At 34.0% G+C, this 16,331-nt stretch overlaps 2 protein-coding genes across 6 annotated transcripts in view; one reads left to right on the forward strand and one right to left on the reverse strand.

Moving 5' to 3' along the window:
* FPGT (fucose-1-phosphate guanylyltransferase) lies at positions 6,607–15,115 on the reverse strand. Its single transcript, NM_001204852.1, has 4 exons — positions 14,971–15,115; positions 13,440–13,607; positions 11,925–12,017; positions 6,607–9,531 (listed from the first exon to the last, which is right to left on the reverse strand). Exons 1-4 carry the CDS (start codon positions 15,050–15,052, stop codon positions 8,075–8,077), a joined length of 1,800 nt encoding a protein of 599 aa, NP_001191781.1. The 5' UTR covers positions 15,053–15,115; the 3' UTR covers positions 6,607–8,074.
* Positions 15,060–16,331, forward strand: part of LRRIQ3 (leucine rich repeats and IQ motif containing 3) — a 202,361-nt gene continuing 201,089 nt past the window's right edge. For 2 of the 5 annotated variants that reach the window (XM_021096481.1, XM_021096480.1), the window contains exon 1: positions 15,076–15,374. The gene's annotated coding sequence lies outside the window, so the exon portion shown is untranslated. Of the gene's footprint in view, positions 15,375–16,331 lie in introns of all 5 variants that reach the window. The other 3 variants (XM_021096482.1, XM_021096478.1, XM_005656129.3) reach the window with 3 other exon arrangements.

Genomic DNA, 16,331 nt, shown 5'->3' on the forward strand with positions numbered 1-16,331 from the left:
TTATAAAAATCAGATGATGGTTTATTTTATTGTGCACAAAAAGATGTTATATTGCATTTTCTCAGATAACAGTGGATGGTGGCTTAAATAAGGGGTGAGAGAAGAGAATTGAATTTTGGTTGTGTTTTCGATGTGCAGACTGCTTATTGAAGAAGTGGATTAAATGGTTGAGGGAAAGTATGTGAGGAGTCACAGATCACTTCTAGGTTTTTATCTTGAGCAATCTGGTTAATGATCAGGACATTTATCTAGATGGAAAACCTCAGTATTGATAAGAGCTCTCTAAACAGAGATGCCTATTGATTTTTTTTTTTTAAGTAAGTGGGAGAGATATGAAGCAGGCAGGTACATATACAAATACATAATTCAATTTGAATATTATGGCTAATAGAAATAACTTCAAGATCACTGTAAATAAAACAGATAAATTAGACTGTATCCTACTGAACTTACACGGCTAAAAAAGTTTTGTTCTTGCTTATTTCTTAATTTTTATGTTTTAGGAAACTAGCATGCTTGTAGTCTAAAGATATGTAGAGATAGAAACTATAGATAAAAGAAACATGGATAATTTTGCAAACTGCTACTTCTCTACTGAAGTCACAGAAAATATTTCTTTTGGATTTAAACATTTGCAGTTGTAACAAGTGAAAAGAGAATTTCTACACTTTGTCCTTCCGTTTTCATAGCCTAGCTTCCATAGATAGTTTCTGATTTGACTGTGTAATGGTTAATTAGAAACCTTATTAACTTTAACCAATTAGAATGAGTGATGATCTTTATTATTAAGTTTCATTAAAAATTGATCCCAGTGATATATGAGCAGTGAATTTCATATGTTAATTTATGATCTTGTCAGTGTACCTGTACATTTAAAATCTGTACTTGGACCACTTGTTATGATCATAATTATTTCTTTGTGCTGTAAAAGTTTTCTAGTTCTAGATTTTATTAAACATGTTTGAAATTTCTCTGAAGAACAGCATATTGGTGAATATAATTTTCTTTCTCAAGCCCCAAGGCTAAAAAATAATAGGAAAGAAACCAATCATGTAAAACTTCATTGAGTAGTGCAACATTTCTCAACCTTCAAATGAAGTGAACACTTACGTGGTTTCCAGAGTTGTGTTTTAAAAGATTTTTGCCTCAAGATGTAAATGCTTTAATTCTTTTTAGGGCCAATGTGATACACTCCTACAATGAAGTGGTAAATGAAAACTAACTTGAGCCATCTGAATGATCTGCAGAGAGAAAGAGTTGATATCAGTGAAGAAGAGAAATTTAAAAAATCATTCACATTACTTACCCACAAAGTGTTGGTTGTAGCAAAGATTTTAAGAGCCTTTAAGGAGACTGGAGATTCAACAAGCAGATCAGTAACACACCATGAAACGGTGCCCAAAGAATATAGACATTAGGGTTTTGATTGTTTCAGTGATGCATTGAAGCAAAAGTGAAGAAATATGATTCTGGCATAGAGAGCTAGGAAAGGAGAGTAACAGATGGATTGCGCCAGTGTGCAACAATCAGGGATGAATTGTTCTGTTTGAATGATTGAATTTTATACTCTGGAAGGCCACTGATTCCTAGAGGCTTCAAAAGATAGACTAATTTGTCTAACTAGTCTACAAGGAAACCTCAAGTCAGCTAGATTCAATCATTTACTTGCATGGACCATGATGCTAGGTTCAGAATCTTTAGACACAACTGTCAATATTCATGCTGCGGTACAGGTGGCATGATAACAGTGACTAATTCATAGGTATTTTCCCCCTTACCTTCTTCCTGTGATTGCAAATATCAATGCAGAAGCATTTATTATCCCTTTATTCCATTTTTGTATGTTTTTAATTGAGGTATGACAGACATAAATATTAGTTTATGAAGACAGCATGATGGTTTAAAATTTGTATAAATTGTTAAATGATCACTCCAATAAGTTTAGTAAATACACTTCACCATATATAGTTATAGAATTTTTTCCTGTATGAGAACCTTTAATATCTACTCTTAAAAATACTCAAATATGCAAAATATTATTAATTATAGTCACCATGCTGTGCATTACATCTCCATGACTTATTGTATAATTGGAAGTATGTACCTTTTTCCTTTATTTATCCAAGTGGCTCACCCCTCACTCTCCACCTCTGGCAACTACCAATCTGTTCTCTGTATCTATACATTTTGTTAATTGTTTGTTCCTTTTTTATTTATTTTTTTTTGTATTCCATATTACACCATTCTGTATTCCATTTTACTGAAATGCACATGGGAGTACATGTGTCTCTTTGAATTCATGTTTTTATTTTCTTTGGATAAATACCTAGAAGAAGAATTGCTGGATCATATGGTAATTCTATTTTTAATTTTTTGAGGAAGCGTTATACTGTTTTCCACAGTGGCTGTACCATTTTACATTCCTACCAATGCACGAGGGTTCTCTTCTCTCCATATCTTTTTCATGATAGCTTATCTTTTAAAATAGATCCCTTGGAACAGCTGTAAGGCAGTATCTCAGTGTTGTTTTGATTTGCATTTCCCTGATGATTAATGAAGCTGAACATCTTTTCATGTATCTTTTGACCATCTTTATGTCTCATTTGAAACAATATTATTCAGATCTTCTGCCTTTTTTTTTTTTTTTTTTTTTTAGGGCCGCACCCACAGCATATGGAGATTCCCAGGCTAGGAGTCTAATTGGAGCTATAGCTTCCAGCCTTCACCACAGCCACAGCAACACCAGATCCAAACTGTGTCTGTGACCTACATCACAGGTCACAGCAACGCCAGATCCTAACCCACTGGTGAGGCCAGGGATCAAACTGGCAACCTTGTTGTTCCTAGTCAGATTCATTTCCACTGTGCCACAATGGGAACTCCTTCTGCCCATTTTTAAATCAGATCATTTGTTATTTTGGTATAGAGTTGTATGTGTTCTTCATATATTTTTGATATTAGCCTTCATCAGATATATAATTTGCAAAATATTTTCTCTTACTAAGTAGCTTGCCTTTGCATTTTGTTGACGGTTTTCTTTGCTTTGCAGAAGATTGTTAGTTTCGCATAGTCCCTTTGTTCATTTTTGCTTTTGCTGTTTTTGGTTTTGGTGTGAGATTCAACAAGTCATCACTGAGACCTTTGTCAAGAGGCTTATCACCTATGATTTCTTCTAGGAGTATTATAGTTTCAGGTAATACTTCAAGTCTTTAATCTGTTTTGAATCAATTTTTCAAATAGTATAGTAGATACTACACTTGGATAGTATCACAGAATAGCAGAGTTTCATTCTTTTGCAGATTGCTATCCAGATTTCCCGACACTATTTATTGAAGAGGCTGTTCTTTTCCCACTGTATACTCTTGGCTCCAGTGTCATACATTAATTACATATAATATGTGTGGTTTTATTTCTGGGCTCTCTATTCTATTTTATTGATCTCCGTGGTTGCCAATACAGTGCTATTCTAATTACTACAGTTTATAATATAGTTTGAAATCAGGGATGTGATGCCTCCAGCTTTGTTATTCTTTCTCAAGATTGACTCTTTCCTAAAGATTGGCTCTTTAGGATATTCTGTGGTTCCATACAAATTTTAGGATTGTTTGTTTCAGTTTTGTGAAAAATGCCACTGGAATTTTGACAGGGATTGCATTCAATCTGTAGATTTCTTTGGGCAGTATAGGCATTTTAACAATATTATTTCAATCCATGAGCACAGAATCTTTCCATTTATTTGTGTCTTCTTAAATTTCTTTCATAAATATTATAATTTTAAATGTACAGGTCTTTCAGATCCTTGTTTATATTTATTCCTAGATATTTATTATTTTGATACAACTGTAAGTGGAACTGTTGTATTAATTTCTCTGATAGTATATAGAAAGGCAAGGTGTTTTTGTGTATTGATTTTGTATCCTGCAACTTACTGAAATTTTTTATTAATTATAACAGTTTTTTTGTGGTGTCTTTAGGCTTTTCCTATATATAGCATCATGCCATCTGCAATAGTGACAGTTTTACTTCTTCCTTTCCAATTTGGATGCCTTTTATTTCTTTTTCTTGCCTAACTTCTCTGGCAAGAACTTCCAAAACTATGTTGAATAAAAGCGATGAGAGTGGGCATCCTTGTCTTGTTTCTGATCTTAAGGGAAACGCTTTCAGCTTTTCACCCTTGAAAAGCTGTGGGCTTTTCATATTTGGCCTCTATTATATTGAGGTACATTTCCTTTATACTCATTTCATTGAAAGTTTGTTTTTAATCATTAATGGATATTGAATTTTGTCAAATGCTTTTCCTACATTTTTTGAGATAATCATATGATTTTTATCCTTTATTATGTTAATGTGGTATATCATGTTGACTGATTTGCAGATGTCAGTCCATCCGTGTGTCCCTGGAATAAATCTCACTTGATCATAGTATAAGATCCTTCTAATGTACTGTTGAATTAAGTTTGCTAATATTTTGCTGATGACTTTTACCTCTATGTTTGTCAGGGATATTGGCCTGTAATTTTCCTTTTCTGTGATGCTCTTGATCGGCTTTGGTATCAGCATAATACTGCCCTCCAAAAATTAATTTAGAAGTGTTCTTTCCTCTTCTACTCTTTGGAAGAATTTGAGAAGCTGTGATATTAATTCTTGGTTGAATGTTTGGCTGAATTTGCCAATAAAACAGTCTGGTTCTGGAATAGAGTTTGTAGGGACTTTTGAAATTACTGATTCAATCTCCTTATTAGTAATGTGTCTGTTCAGATGTTTTTATTTCTTCATGATTCAGTTGTAGAAAGTGTATGTTTCTGGGAATTTATCCTTGTCTTCTGGTTTGTCCAATTTATGGGTATATATTATTCATGGTAGTTTTTTATGATCCTTTGTATTTTTGTGGCATCAGTTGTATCATCTCCTCTTTCATTTTTGATTTTATTTATTTGAGCCCTTTGTCTTTTTTTCTTGGTGAGTCTAGCTAAAGACTTGTTAACTTAATTTTTTTAAAGAACCAGCTCTTGGTTTCACTGATATGTATATAATTTGTGTTCCTCAACAGCAATAGGAATTGGCTTTGTCTAAACATATTTTATAGACAAAAAAGATTTAAGTTAAACTCAGCAGCTAATGGTAATTTGAATTATTTCTCCTGTACTACATGAATGAAAAAAAATAACTGGGTCACCATGCTGTACAGAAGAAAAAAAATTGTATTGGGGAAATAACAATAAAAAAACATTAAAAAAAGAAAAAAGATAGCTTTCAAATACATTTTAAAAGGCCTTTATTCTTCATTAAGAATAATTTAGTTATTGACATAAAGACTTGTTTCATTTAGCTAAACAACCAAAAGAGCGCCTGAAAATACTTTACACAATTTCCAGCACATTAATACAAGTTTTTTCTTAGCTTTTTCTTTCTATTTTAATTCTGATAGATTATCAAAGTGCTTAATTCTGGGCCTCCAATTTGTTCAAGTTCAGGAGCCACTACAGTCTTTGTGAACAGCATGTGTGGCATACCAGTTACCAGCTGTGACAACCAAATATACATTTTGCAGCAGGCAAGTTTTGGTTCTGGGTCTGTGTTTTATACAACATAGGTAGTATTGCTTAGCCTCCAAAGATGAATAGATTATCACAGATCGTGAGAAATGATTCTGGATTCATGCCATCAAAGTTTTGTGATTTTCAGCATATTACATGGATTTTTTTGAAGCTTTATTCCCACTTAATATACATTAATGCAAACTATTTCTGTTTTGTTTAGTTTGGAGAATACATGCCCATGGCAGAAAATTAACATCAAATGGAGCATTTTTTTCCATGTCCTTCTTGGTCATCGTTAATTATTAACTCATCAATAAGTTTACAGAATATATCTAGCTACAAATAGGAGTTGTTCTTTACAAACATCGGGAGTACATGACTTAAGGACTGTGCTTGTATGAAGTAAAAATGATAAGCCAAGAGAAAGTGTCTGATTTCTTACTTACATATGCATGTGATAATCACTTCAGTGCAGTAGGGCACATTGTTGGTAGTACATGTGTGGTACTACAGATCAAACAATGCATATCAAGGAAAGAGACACTGTCAAATTCTTTGAAACAGATAACATACAAAGCAACTAGAATCCATACATTGTGCAGGATAATGATTAAAGTGCTGACCACCAACTTGTCAGAAACCTCCCACTGACTTTAAATAGAAGCTACATGTCTTCTAGAGACGTGATTAAGGCAAAGATGAAACATTTCTGTCACGTAGTAAAGCATCAGCATCAAACTGGCAGAACATATCTGGGGTCCACAGCATGAAAATAAATCTAGGCAGCAGTGAGATTGTGGTACGTGTAGGATATGCAGTTTTATCAACACTTTTGATAGCACAGAAGATGGTAGTAGGTGGAAACACATGGATGTCAACAACCGTTGAGTTGAAAAGTGCTTGAGAAAAGTTTGATCCGAGATGTGAAGCTTTAGAAGAGTCTTAACTATATCTTAATATTTCACTTTTTTTGTTCCTCTACATGTATTTACAAAAGGATTAAATGATACAAATCTGTGTTTTTAAAAGAGATTTCCAACAAATATAAAAAATTCAAATAACAAAATAAGCATTGCATCATATTTTATTAGCAGTGTTTTCTCTAGTAGAACATAAGATAATGGTGATTCTTAATAAATGATGGGATCTTAGAAGAATTAAATTAGATACACAGCAATGAACTTTTAATGAGTGACAAATACATAATATTCTATGAAATCTATGCAAGTAAATCAATAAATGCTAAACAACGGCTATCATGTATCTTAATTTTCTCCCTAGGAAAAAAACTTGAAAAAAAATATAAATATAATTGAGGGTTGCAAATAAATTATTTCTGACTTACCAATTATTTTTATGTTGACAAGTTAATTTCATATTACATGTAAATAAAATTGGCACAGACCAGTTCCTATTTCAATTTATTCTTGTGAAAACACAAAACCCTGATAAATCTATTCTCTATTATTAGACTTTGATATGAAGACATTTCACATATGTGCTTACACTAAAATAGGAACACAAAATTTGAGATCCCAGCTGACTTTTATTTTCTTGAAGCTGTTTATCATCTGTTTATTTTCTCAGTCATTCTAGTTTTCTGGTTCCCTACCTTTCGGCCATTGATTGCTTTTCAGCATCATTACCAGTACATGGATGAAAATTTTAAAAATTAAAATTAAAATCAATTCACCTGGTAATTTTAATAGTTCTGTTAAAAGGATTAATAAGGGAGGATGGAAATAATGTCCAAAATGAACTGACATGATTATCAGTGAATCATGATTATTCCAACATCTTCCCCATGCAGATACTCGAGTCCTGTGTATGCTATCCTATGGATGGAACTTGAAGGAAAAATTTTAAGGTATACAAACATATATTCAAGTTTAGAAGGCTACAATAGCACATATACATTTTTTATTTCATTCTGATAAGATTAGTAAATGAAACTGATATTTACCATCAATTTCAGAACGGTTTGTGTCTAGTTATTTATCAATTAAGGCTCACAATAAGAATGATTTAATCTGACTTTGTCAGCCATGGATTTGTTTCTAAAAAAGTACCTCTACAGTATTCCTACAGTGCTCTGAAGACCATACAGAATAATGTTTCTAGTAGTTCATCAGAATGGGACTAATGCATTTGAGGGGAGAACTGCCAATAAAACACTTAGAACTTTATTGGCATCACATCCTAAAAGAAGATGAATAGGACTCTTAAGGTATATTTACAAAATTACCTTTAAACAATTATATTATTTTATAAACAAAATAATGTTCCACAAATCCATATTTATAAGAGAAAAATGAATATAGAGTGATAAACATCCAACAACTCACTTTTCTGAAATTAAAGCTTGGTTCTTTCAACAAAAATGGTTAATGTGTATTTTTTTATTATTAATGTTATGCCATAGTAACCATGTTAATATAATTTTCATTAATGTACTTCAAAAATGAAAAACAAGACTATAGAAAACTCCTGCATCTGCAATCTTGCTCAATAAAGAAAGGCAAAATATAAAATATTTAAGATGTTTCTAAAACAGACTGCTTTCTATTCAAAGCAATTTCCAGAAAAATTTGCTCTCTATAAGTTATCATGTCCTCCACATCTTTGTAGACAAGCATTTCTTCAATGGACAGCAGCTTATAGTTATTCAGGCTGAATACTGACTTGCTCTGTACAGCATTTAACATTTTTAGAGATGCTATAACTGAATCACTCAAAGAAGAACAAACTGGGAAAATACGAGCATTCCACAAACTCAAACATGTCTTGTTTCCAGAGAATAGTTCCTCTGTGACTTCCAGATTCCAAACATCTAAGCATGAGAGCAAAGAGACTCCAAAGAATTGAAGTAACTTTACATCTGACAATGTTTTAACATTCTTTTTCAAGTTGTCTTGAACTCCACATGCCATAGTTGAATACTTTATGTGTCCATTTATCTTTAGGCTTAGGGAACACACAAAAGAATATGCAGGTAGAATAGCTCTTGTTATGATATGAGAACCACTGATAATGCAGTTTTCCCCAACTGAAACATCAGGCCCCAGTCTAGAATACTCCACAACTGAGCCAGGTGCTAGAGAACATCTTGAATCCAGAATACTTTGAATAATACAGGATTTGTTACCAGAGTACTCGGGTATTGCTGGAAAGATGCTAAAAGCTATGGACTGTAGGCCAAGCTCTGACTTCAAACTGCTATCTGAAGTAAAATGAAACAAATATTCTTTAGTTGTTCCAATGTGATAAAATTTGGAGTTATTAAGAACAATAACATTTAGTGGTGTTCCTTTAAGAAGATGAAATATTCTCTGCCTCATGTCTACCAACTCTGACTCTTCTTTAGTAACATTTGATGTGTTTCTGGTATACTCTACAGTTGCTCCAGGTCCCAAAGCCTGCAGAAAGTCGCCATAGGCATCTATTTCACAGTTTAGTGTATCTATTTTTTCATAAAAAGCAAGTAGCTTTTTTGCTGTTTTATGATCCATGTAAAATACACTGTCTGTGTAGACATACTCAGGGTCTAATTTAAGAGAGGGAGTGTCACCCCCGCCAAAGTCTTGTTGAGAAAAGTTCCCAGGTCTACACACAGCATCAAATTTATACATCATTTCAATGCTGGGCTTATGAAGGAAGCGATGGCAACATCTGTATTCCAGGTCTCTATATTCTAAACGATTAAAAGGTTCTAAGACAAATACTCCGTGTGTTGTTCCAACGGTCAAACTAGAAGGATGAGCTAAAGCAGTAAAGCCAGGTTTGTCAAACCTAATAAACTCAGATTCTCCAATACTATAAAGTTCAATATCGTCTGCACAGGTAACCAGAATCCCAGGATTCATATGTGAGGGGAAATCAATGTACATGGCTAGTTTTAATTCCAACATCTGATAAATGGGACTACCAAAAGGTAAAGCAGTAAAAATTTTCCCCAATGCACTTGCATTTGGAAGGCGTTGACTGTAGCCACCTATATAAAAATTAAACGAATTAACTGTTGTAAAATGTTTATAAGATTGTTTATAAGATTAACCCTAAGGCATCAGTTACAAATCAAAATGATCTTTAAAGAAACTTAAAATATAAAACGCATTATTGTATCCCAGGAAAGAATAATCGATTCTAGATAACAAATTAAAGGAACATTCCTTCTGTAGGGATTTGATAAAATGTAATTCTAGATTAGGAAAGAATTCTAAAATAATTTATCTGTGGCGAATTGTTTTGAATCAATTGTATAACTAGTAAAGAGAACAATGAGCTAAAATATAATCTTCTATCTACATTTTAAACAATAAATTTCCACCATGTTTAAACTCCTACATTAAAAATCCACTTCATAGGGGAAAAAAGTCACAAAAACCTAATATACCAATTCGAGAGCATACTTATTTATTAAAGCCTAATTTTTAGATGCAATATTTTTCCTCAAAATAATATACTTAAAGGAAGTAAAGTTTCATTTATTTAAAAGCATTTTATAATTTATACTTGTTTTTAATTTAAATAAGCTATTCCCTCTAAGATGAGCCTTATGATTTATTTTTTAATTTTTATTTATTTATTTATTGTCTGTGGCTACAGTGGCTTGATGCAGGATCTCAGTTCCTAGGCCAGGGATCAAATCTGGGCCAAAGCACAACATTCTAATCACTAGACCACCAGGGAACTCCCCTTATGACTTCTTAATTCTTTGAAAAGTGTGCACTCTTAAGTACACTAAATAGCTTAATCACTTTTACAAAACTAAATACAGTGAGAGGCATAAGAGAGTCACACAACCATCGGTTCAAACTCTGGTTCAACATTTTTTATTTATCTTTGGATTTATTCTAAATCATCAAATGTAGAATGATACTCGATATTTTATGATAAACACTACATGTAAAAGTACTTACCATAGAATACACTGTTCAACCAACAAGAGCAAATACATTTTAATTTTCCAAATACTAACAAATAGTAAAATTTAGCATCGTAAGAGTAACCTATTTATAATTATAGTTGATCCCTGTAACAACATGGGTTTGAACTGTGCCAGTCCATTTAATATGAGGATTTTTTTTTCAGTAAATACTATGTACTACATGAGCTGAGGTTGGCTAAAACCCTGACATAGTGCTGGGTTCTCTGAAGGTTGAACTGCCTATACAGAAGACCAACTGTGATGATCAGGTCAGCACTCCTTACCCCTGTGTTATTCAAGGATCAATTGTATATATTTTCTGGTGTCTATCTTAATTTTTAGTAAATTGGTAATAATAATACTTATTCTGGAATAACACTGTAAATTTGAATCTTTTTTACTTTTTTAGTTATTCTTAATATCAGAACTTGGATGTTTTACCTGATATCAATTTTACAAAGAATCATTGTTCCATCTATGAATTCTAAGAAATGAAAAGTACCTTGGAAACCATGTGGACGAATGGTTCTAAAATATTGTCCCTATACCCAGTGTATACCATGTCCCTATACCATGACGAAGTTTCACCAGCCCCCAGTGCACAGAGGTTTTTCTCATGTAACCAAAATTTCCTACAATCGAATTTATCTGATTTAAACATTTTTTTTACTCTGAGATTATTTTGTTATTTTTTTATTTTTTTTTCTGCTTCATGGGGCTGCACCTGTGGCATATGGAAGTTCCCTGGCTAGGGGTTACATCAGAGCTACAGCTGCTGGCCACAACCACAGCAATCTGAACTGCATCTTCAACTTACACCACAGTTCGTGGCAAGGCCAGACCCTTTAACCCATTGAGAACAGGGATGGAACCCATATCCTCATGGATACTAGTCGGGTTTGATACCACTGAGACATGGCAGGAACTCCCAGAGATTATTTCTTTGCTACTTTTCTGCCCTCTTTTGTGTGTGATTGTGCTTCTTTTAAACTTTTGTCAACTCCATGATTTATCACCACCTTTTCTTTTTGTTTTTAAACTCTTATAAGGATTATGAACTTTGGCCACCAATAACTAGATAAAAATACGTAACAGAAGGCTTTGGCTAAAGTTTGCTCATCACAGCCTCTGCCCTACAGCAAGATTCCTTTGTAAAGCATTATCAAGAAATGTTCATATTTTGATGGGTTCTATCTTAAGAAAATAGTTTCATGATATCTGTGAAAAGCTGATGATATATGTGATCCACAATTGAAGGTTAAATTTTGTGAAAACTATTATGTGCTGACAATCTAAAAATAGCAATAAAAGCATAAAATATTTTTTTCAAAGTAGAGTTACTTGAAAGACAAAAGAAAAAAGAAAGAGGGAGAAGTATTTGTAAAGGAGAAAAAAGTGCTAAGATATCAAAAGTAAAAAACTAAAAGAAAACGTAAATTAGTAAAGTATAACATTACCAGAGTGAATTAATAGGATGGTAAAAGAATTCCACTGATCTCCATACAGCTTTTCCAAACATCGAAGGGCACAAAGTGTTGATCCTCCATTTCCTTAAAAATAAAGTTAAAAAGCACAATGTATGTCACCAAAACCTACGAAAACTTTCTTATTTCAGTAAGTTTAGGTGTTACAATTTTGAGGCTACAATTAACTAGACAGAGAGCAAAGAGACAGGCAAAAGAATCCAAGTAAATACACATTTCCTATCAACTAAATAAATAATTAGTGATGGAAACCAAAGATCAGATTTAGTAATAAAATTTGAGTTAAAAGTCTCTTTAAACTAGGAGTAGAAAGAAATGATATATTAGATAATCTGCAACACTAGAAGACTAAGTTTACACATTCACTTGGAGCAACAAATTGTAAAACCCATTAAAATAATTCTCTCAACTGATCAATTATATGCATTAGATTTACTATCTGAAAAGTGTCTTAGAACCTCTTTTCCAAAAAAAAAAAAAAAAAAAGTAACTTTCATGTATTAGTTACCTTGGGCAAGTTATTTAACATTTTGTGCCTCAAAGTCTCATCCAGGAGTTCCCATCGTGGCACAGTGGAAACAAATCTGACTAGGAACCATGAGGTTGTGGGTTTGATCCCTGGCCTAGCTCAGCGGACTAAGGATCTGATGTTGCTGTGAGCTGTGGTGTAGGTCAAAGATGTGGCTCAGATCCCACATTGCTGTAGCTGTGGTGTAGGCTGGCAGCTGCAGCTCTGATTGGACCCCTAGCCTGGGAACCTCCATATGCCATGAGTGCAGCTCTAAAAAGCAAAAAAAAAAAAAGTTCTCATCCAAATAATGGGATTCATGAAACTACTGATCACACAGTTGTGAGGATTAAAACATTTGTTAATTAGGACAATGCCAGTATCAGATACAGACATTCTACCTCTGGTGTTAAGGGACTTCACCTTTAAGTATCACACAGAAAATAGTCTCCAGAAATATAGCATGTACTTATTTTCAACGGAAGGTCTTTTGACGTTTGCCTTTTACAAAGTTGACACACTGGTTTTTTAAAAGTAAACATCTATAATATTTATTCCATTTAGACTGTGCTCTTTTGCATTCTACATTGTGGTCCCAAGAGGCCAAATATATATTTTTCCTGATTTGCTCTCTTCATCTAAATTTCTGAACAAAGCAACTGTGGAGTTGGAAGGACCTTAGGAGCCCTACTAATAAGGTCCAAAGGAATATTCACCATCTGAGCAAATTTTATTGTGACTAATAAAGTTCTCTCTCAATTAACACAGCATTTTGGAAGTTATTCATGTTTAGTCCATAATGTGTAAAGAGTTGCCATGCTTTTATCTTTTTCAAAAAATAGTGCATTAAAATTTTTAAAGTCTGTAAAGACTATGGACAGAAAGATACAAAGTTTATAAACTGTAAGCCAAAGGAAAGTTCTTCTTCAATGATTATTCTGCCCACAACTTATGACATAAATCTGACCATAAATGCATACCAATTTTGGCTCCAGCGGGATCAACAAAAACAAGATATTGAACTCCAAGGGGTAACTCCTTTTTTTTCAGCTTTTCTGACAGCTGTTGCTTATATGCAAGCTCCTGTTTTTCATCAGCTGCTGTTATTGCAACAATATCCCAGAATTCTCCAGCTGCCACAGGTTTGCCTATGTGGAAGAAGCAAGGAAATGGTAAATATTATCAGAATTCTCTAGCTGTTGCAGGTTTACCTATTTGGAAAGAGGGAGAAAAGAGGTAACAATCTCTCTGTAAATGTATCTTCTGCTTTTGAAATTAGGGAATAATGAGTGGCCACCTAATAAGATTCATAGTTCTGCTAAGAATTATTCACAAACTCTAGGGTTTTTGTTTTGTTTTTTTCTCCTTTAGATTACTTGCTCCTTTTACGGTCTTAGTGCCATTTTTTTAGATTTTCTGAAAGTTGTAATGTTTCTTGTCTAAGAGAAGTAGTTTAACTTGTCAAAGATGAACTCAATTCTTAAATAAAAAGAGGAAACAAAGGAATAAATGAATCTCAAGCTTTGAAAATCATTTTTCACAACAAGGACCACTTAATGTTTGTTGGCTGAGAAAGATTAAACCCAAGGATCCATTTCTACAATGCTGCTGTTTATAAATGTGGGTATTTTATTTTTTATTACCTTAAGATGAGTCATGCAAGTTTACAAAGGCTACTAGAGAATGACACCAAATTCTGGATAACAGAAAAGTTCCTAACTCCCTAATGAACACATTAAAAGACAGAATGAACTTTCGGTTGACAGTTGCAAGCTCTTCTTGATAAACGAGATGAATAAAGTTTTTTATTAGTTAACAAATAAGAACTTGTTAATCTGATGTTCCTAAACCTTTTACCATCATCAAGTATTATTTCCTCTATTTTTAAGGTAGTAACGTCAAGAAAAATATAACCAATTAGAAAGTTGTACAAGAAACAAGTGGTACAGTCTTAATTTTTTTTGCAACAAATTTACCCCTTTTAATTTTTAATTCTTAATTTCTCCATATTGTTTCATTTTTCACTTTGTAAGTGTTCACATTATGGAGCAAACTGGTTAAGTAGGTAGGGGGTGGAAGATAGTTACAATCAGATTTGTAAGGGTTAAAACACAATGTTTCCTGTCTTTTAGGTTTATTTAAAATAGCTTTTTGTTTTTAATGAACTAAACAAGTGAGTAACTTGGATTTATAACTTCACTAGTTAGAATATTGTTTTTCTTCTCCCTCCTCCCTTTTAAATACGCATATATACATATACACACATATACATATATACATATACACACATATATGTATATACGATTAGCATAAACATGAAGAAAGTAACATTAGGTATCACAGTGGTAGAAGTACAGTGATAGAAGAATAAAAATCTCAGTAGGAGGCTTAGCTAAGCCGGCACCAGCGCCCTAGGCCCGCAAAAGGAAGTGCTAGTCCAGCAAATATCCCAGCACGAAAAGCACCCTCCCTGTTCTTTGCCGAGGAGAGCTGGGGTTCCTTCTTTGGTACCTCTCAGCTCTGAAAATCTCCGCAACCTTCGCTGGGTGGCTTCTTGCAAAGATACGCCTAAAGGGGCACTTGCGGCTGCCATAGCTCACTCCCCGCAAAACTGCTGAAGACTTCCAGGTATCCCGCAGCCCAACACCGCACGCATGCGTCCTGGAACGTAACCGCGTCTTTGGTCCGGTTTCGCCTCTGTCCCGCCCCCTACGTGCGTCTCTCACGTAACCACGCCCCCGAAGCTCTCTGGCCTACCTGGGGAAAAAACAAGACCCGGCGAGCCCGAAGGTTTGCCTTGTTACCCTAGCAACGGTGTCTGGAACGGATAGATGGCCACCTAGCGATTTGTCCGAACTTGTGGGGTCTGGGCCGCTTGTTCCCAACTTTTAAGGCCTTGCAGCCCTGAAGACCCGGTGAGTGGTTCCGGCCGGGCGACGAAATTGCGAGAACTGATCCACTTAAGGAGAGGTCGAAATTACACCCCAGCTGCTAGCGTTCTCTCAAAAGAGATTCGTCCTTTGAAACGCTTGGTTTGTTTTAACCAGGAGCAGTTCCCAAGGACCTCTTGACAGTTAATTTCTGCCTCCTGGGTCGTCTTATGAAGTCATCTGCAGCAACCCCAGTTCCAGTTACACAGTCAGAACTTTTAAAATCTGTATTTCAGGAACCATAGCTTTGTGGCTTCTCTTCCCTTGCTGTTACTAAAGAGTAAGCCTCTCTACCTCTCTCAGTTTTAAGATCACTTAATAGGCTTTGAGAAGTTGTGTAAAATTTTGCAGTCAGGCCCTTATACTTTGTGAGATTTTGGTTGTTTCTCTGGCATCCTTTTGTATACAGAGGTTAATCTAGAACTTTCCATAGCATTTGGAGGAATAGTCAGCCCTATTGGATGTTTTTGGTAGCTATAAATAGGTACATTTCTTCTCTTGTAAAGCATCAAGTTTATGATGATTTTCACAGGTTATTCTAGTCATCTTTGCACATAAGAGAGCTATGAATCAGAGGATAGTGACATAGTCAAGGTTTCACAATTAGTAAGTAGTAGAGGGAAAATTTAAACAAGGTATTCCAAACTCAGAAATCATTCTCCCACACAATACAATTTAGCTTATTTGAAAAACTTGTCTTCATTAAAGTTTTCATTAGGAACATAGGCATTCAAGTCCTTAACAAGTTCTTACCATGAACTTAACTTAGTTTTTTCTTCTAAAGACTTTGGTATTTAATTCTGTACTTAGAAAGCATTTGAGGTAAAAGAGAGATTACTCTCATAGTTTTATTGTTTAAAAGCTTCTTTTTTGTTAATAAAACTTTAAAAAACCAAACATTATTAAGAACACTTGGAAAATATAGAAGAGGAGTGAAAAAAA

This window comes from Sus scrofa, chromosome 6 (genome assembly GCF_000003025.6).
Source record: "Sus scrofa isolate TJ Tabasco breed Duroc chromosome 6, Sscrofa11.1, whole genome shotgun sequence".
NCBI classification, from domain to species: domain Eukaryota; kingdom Metazoa; phylum Chordata; class Mammalia; order Artiodactyla; family Suidae; genus Sus; species Sus scrofa.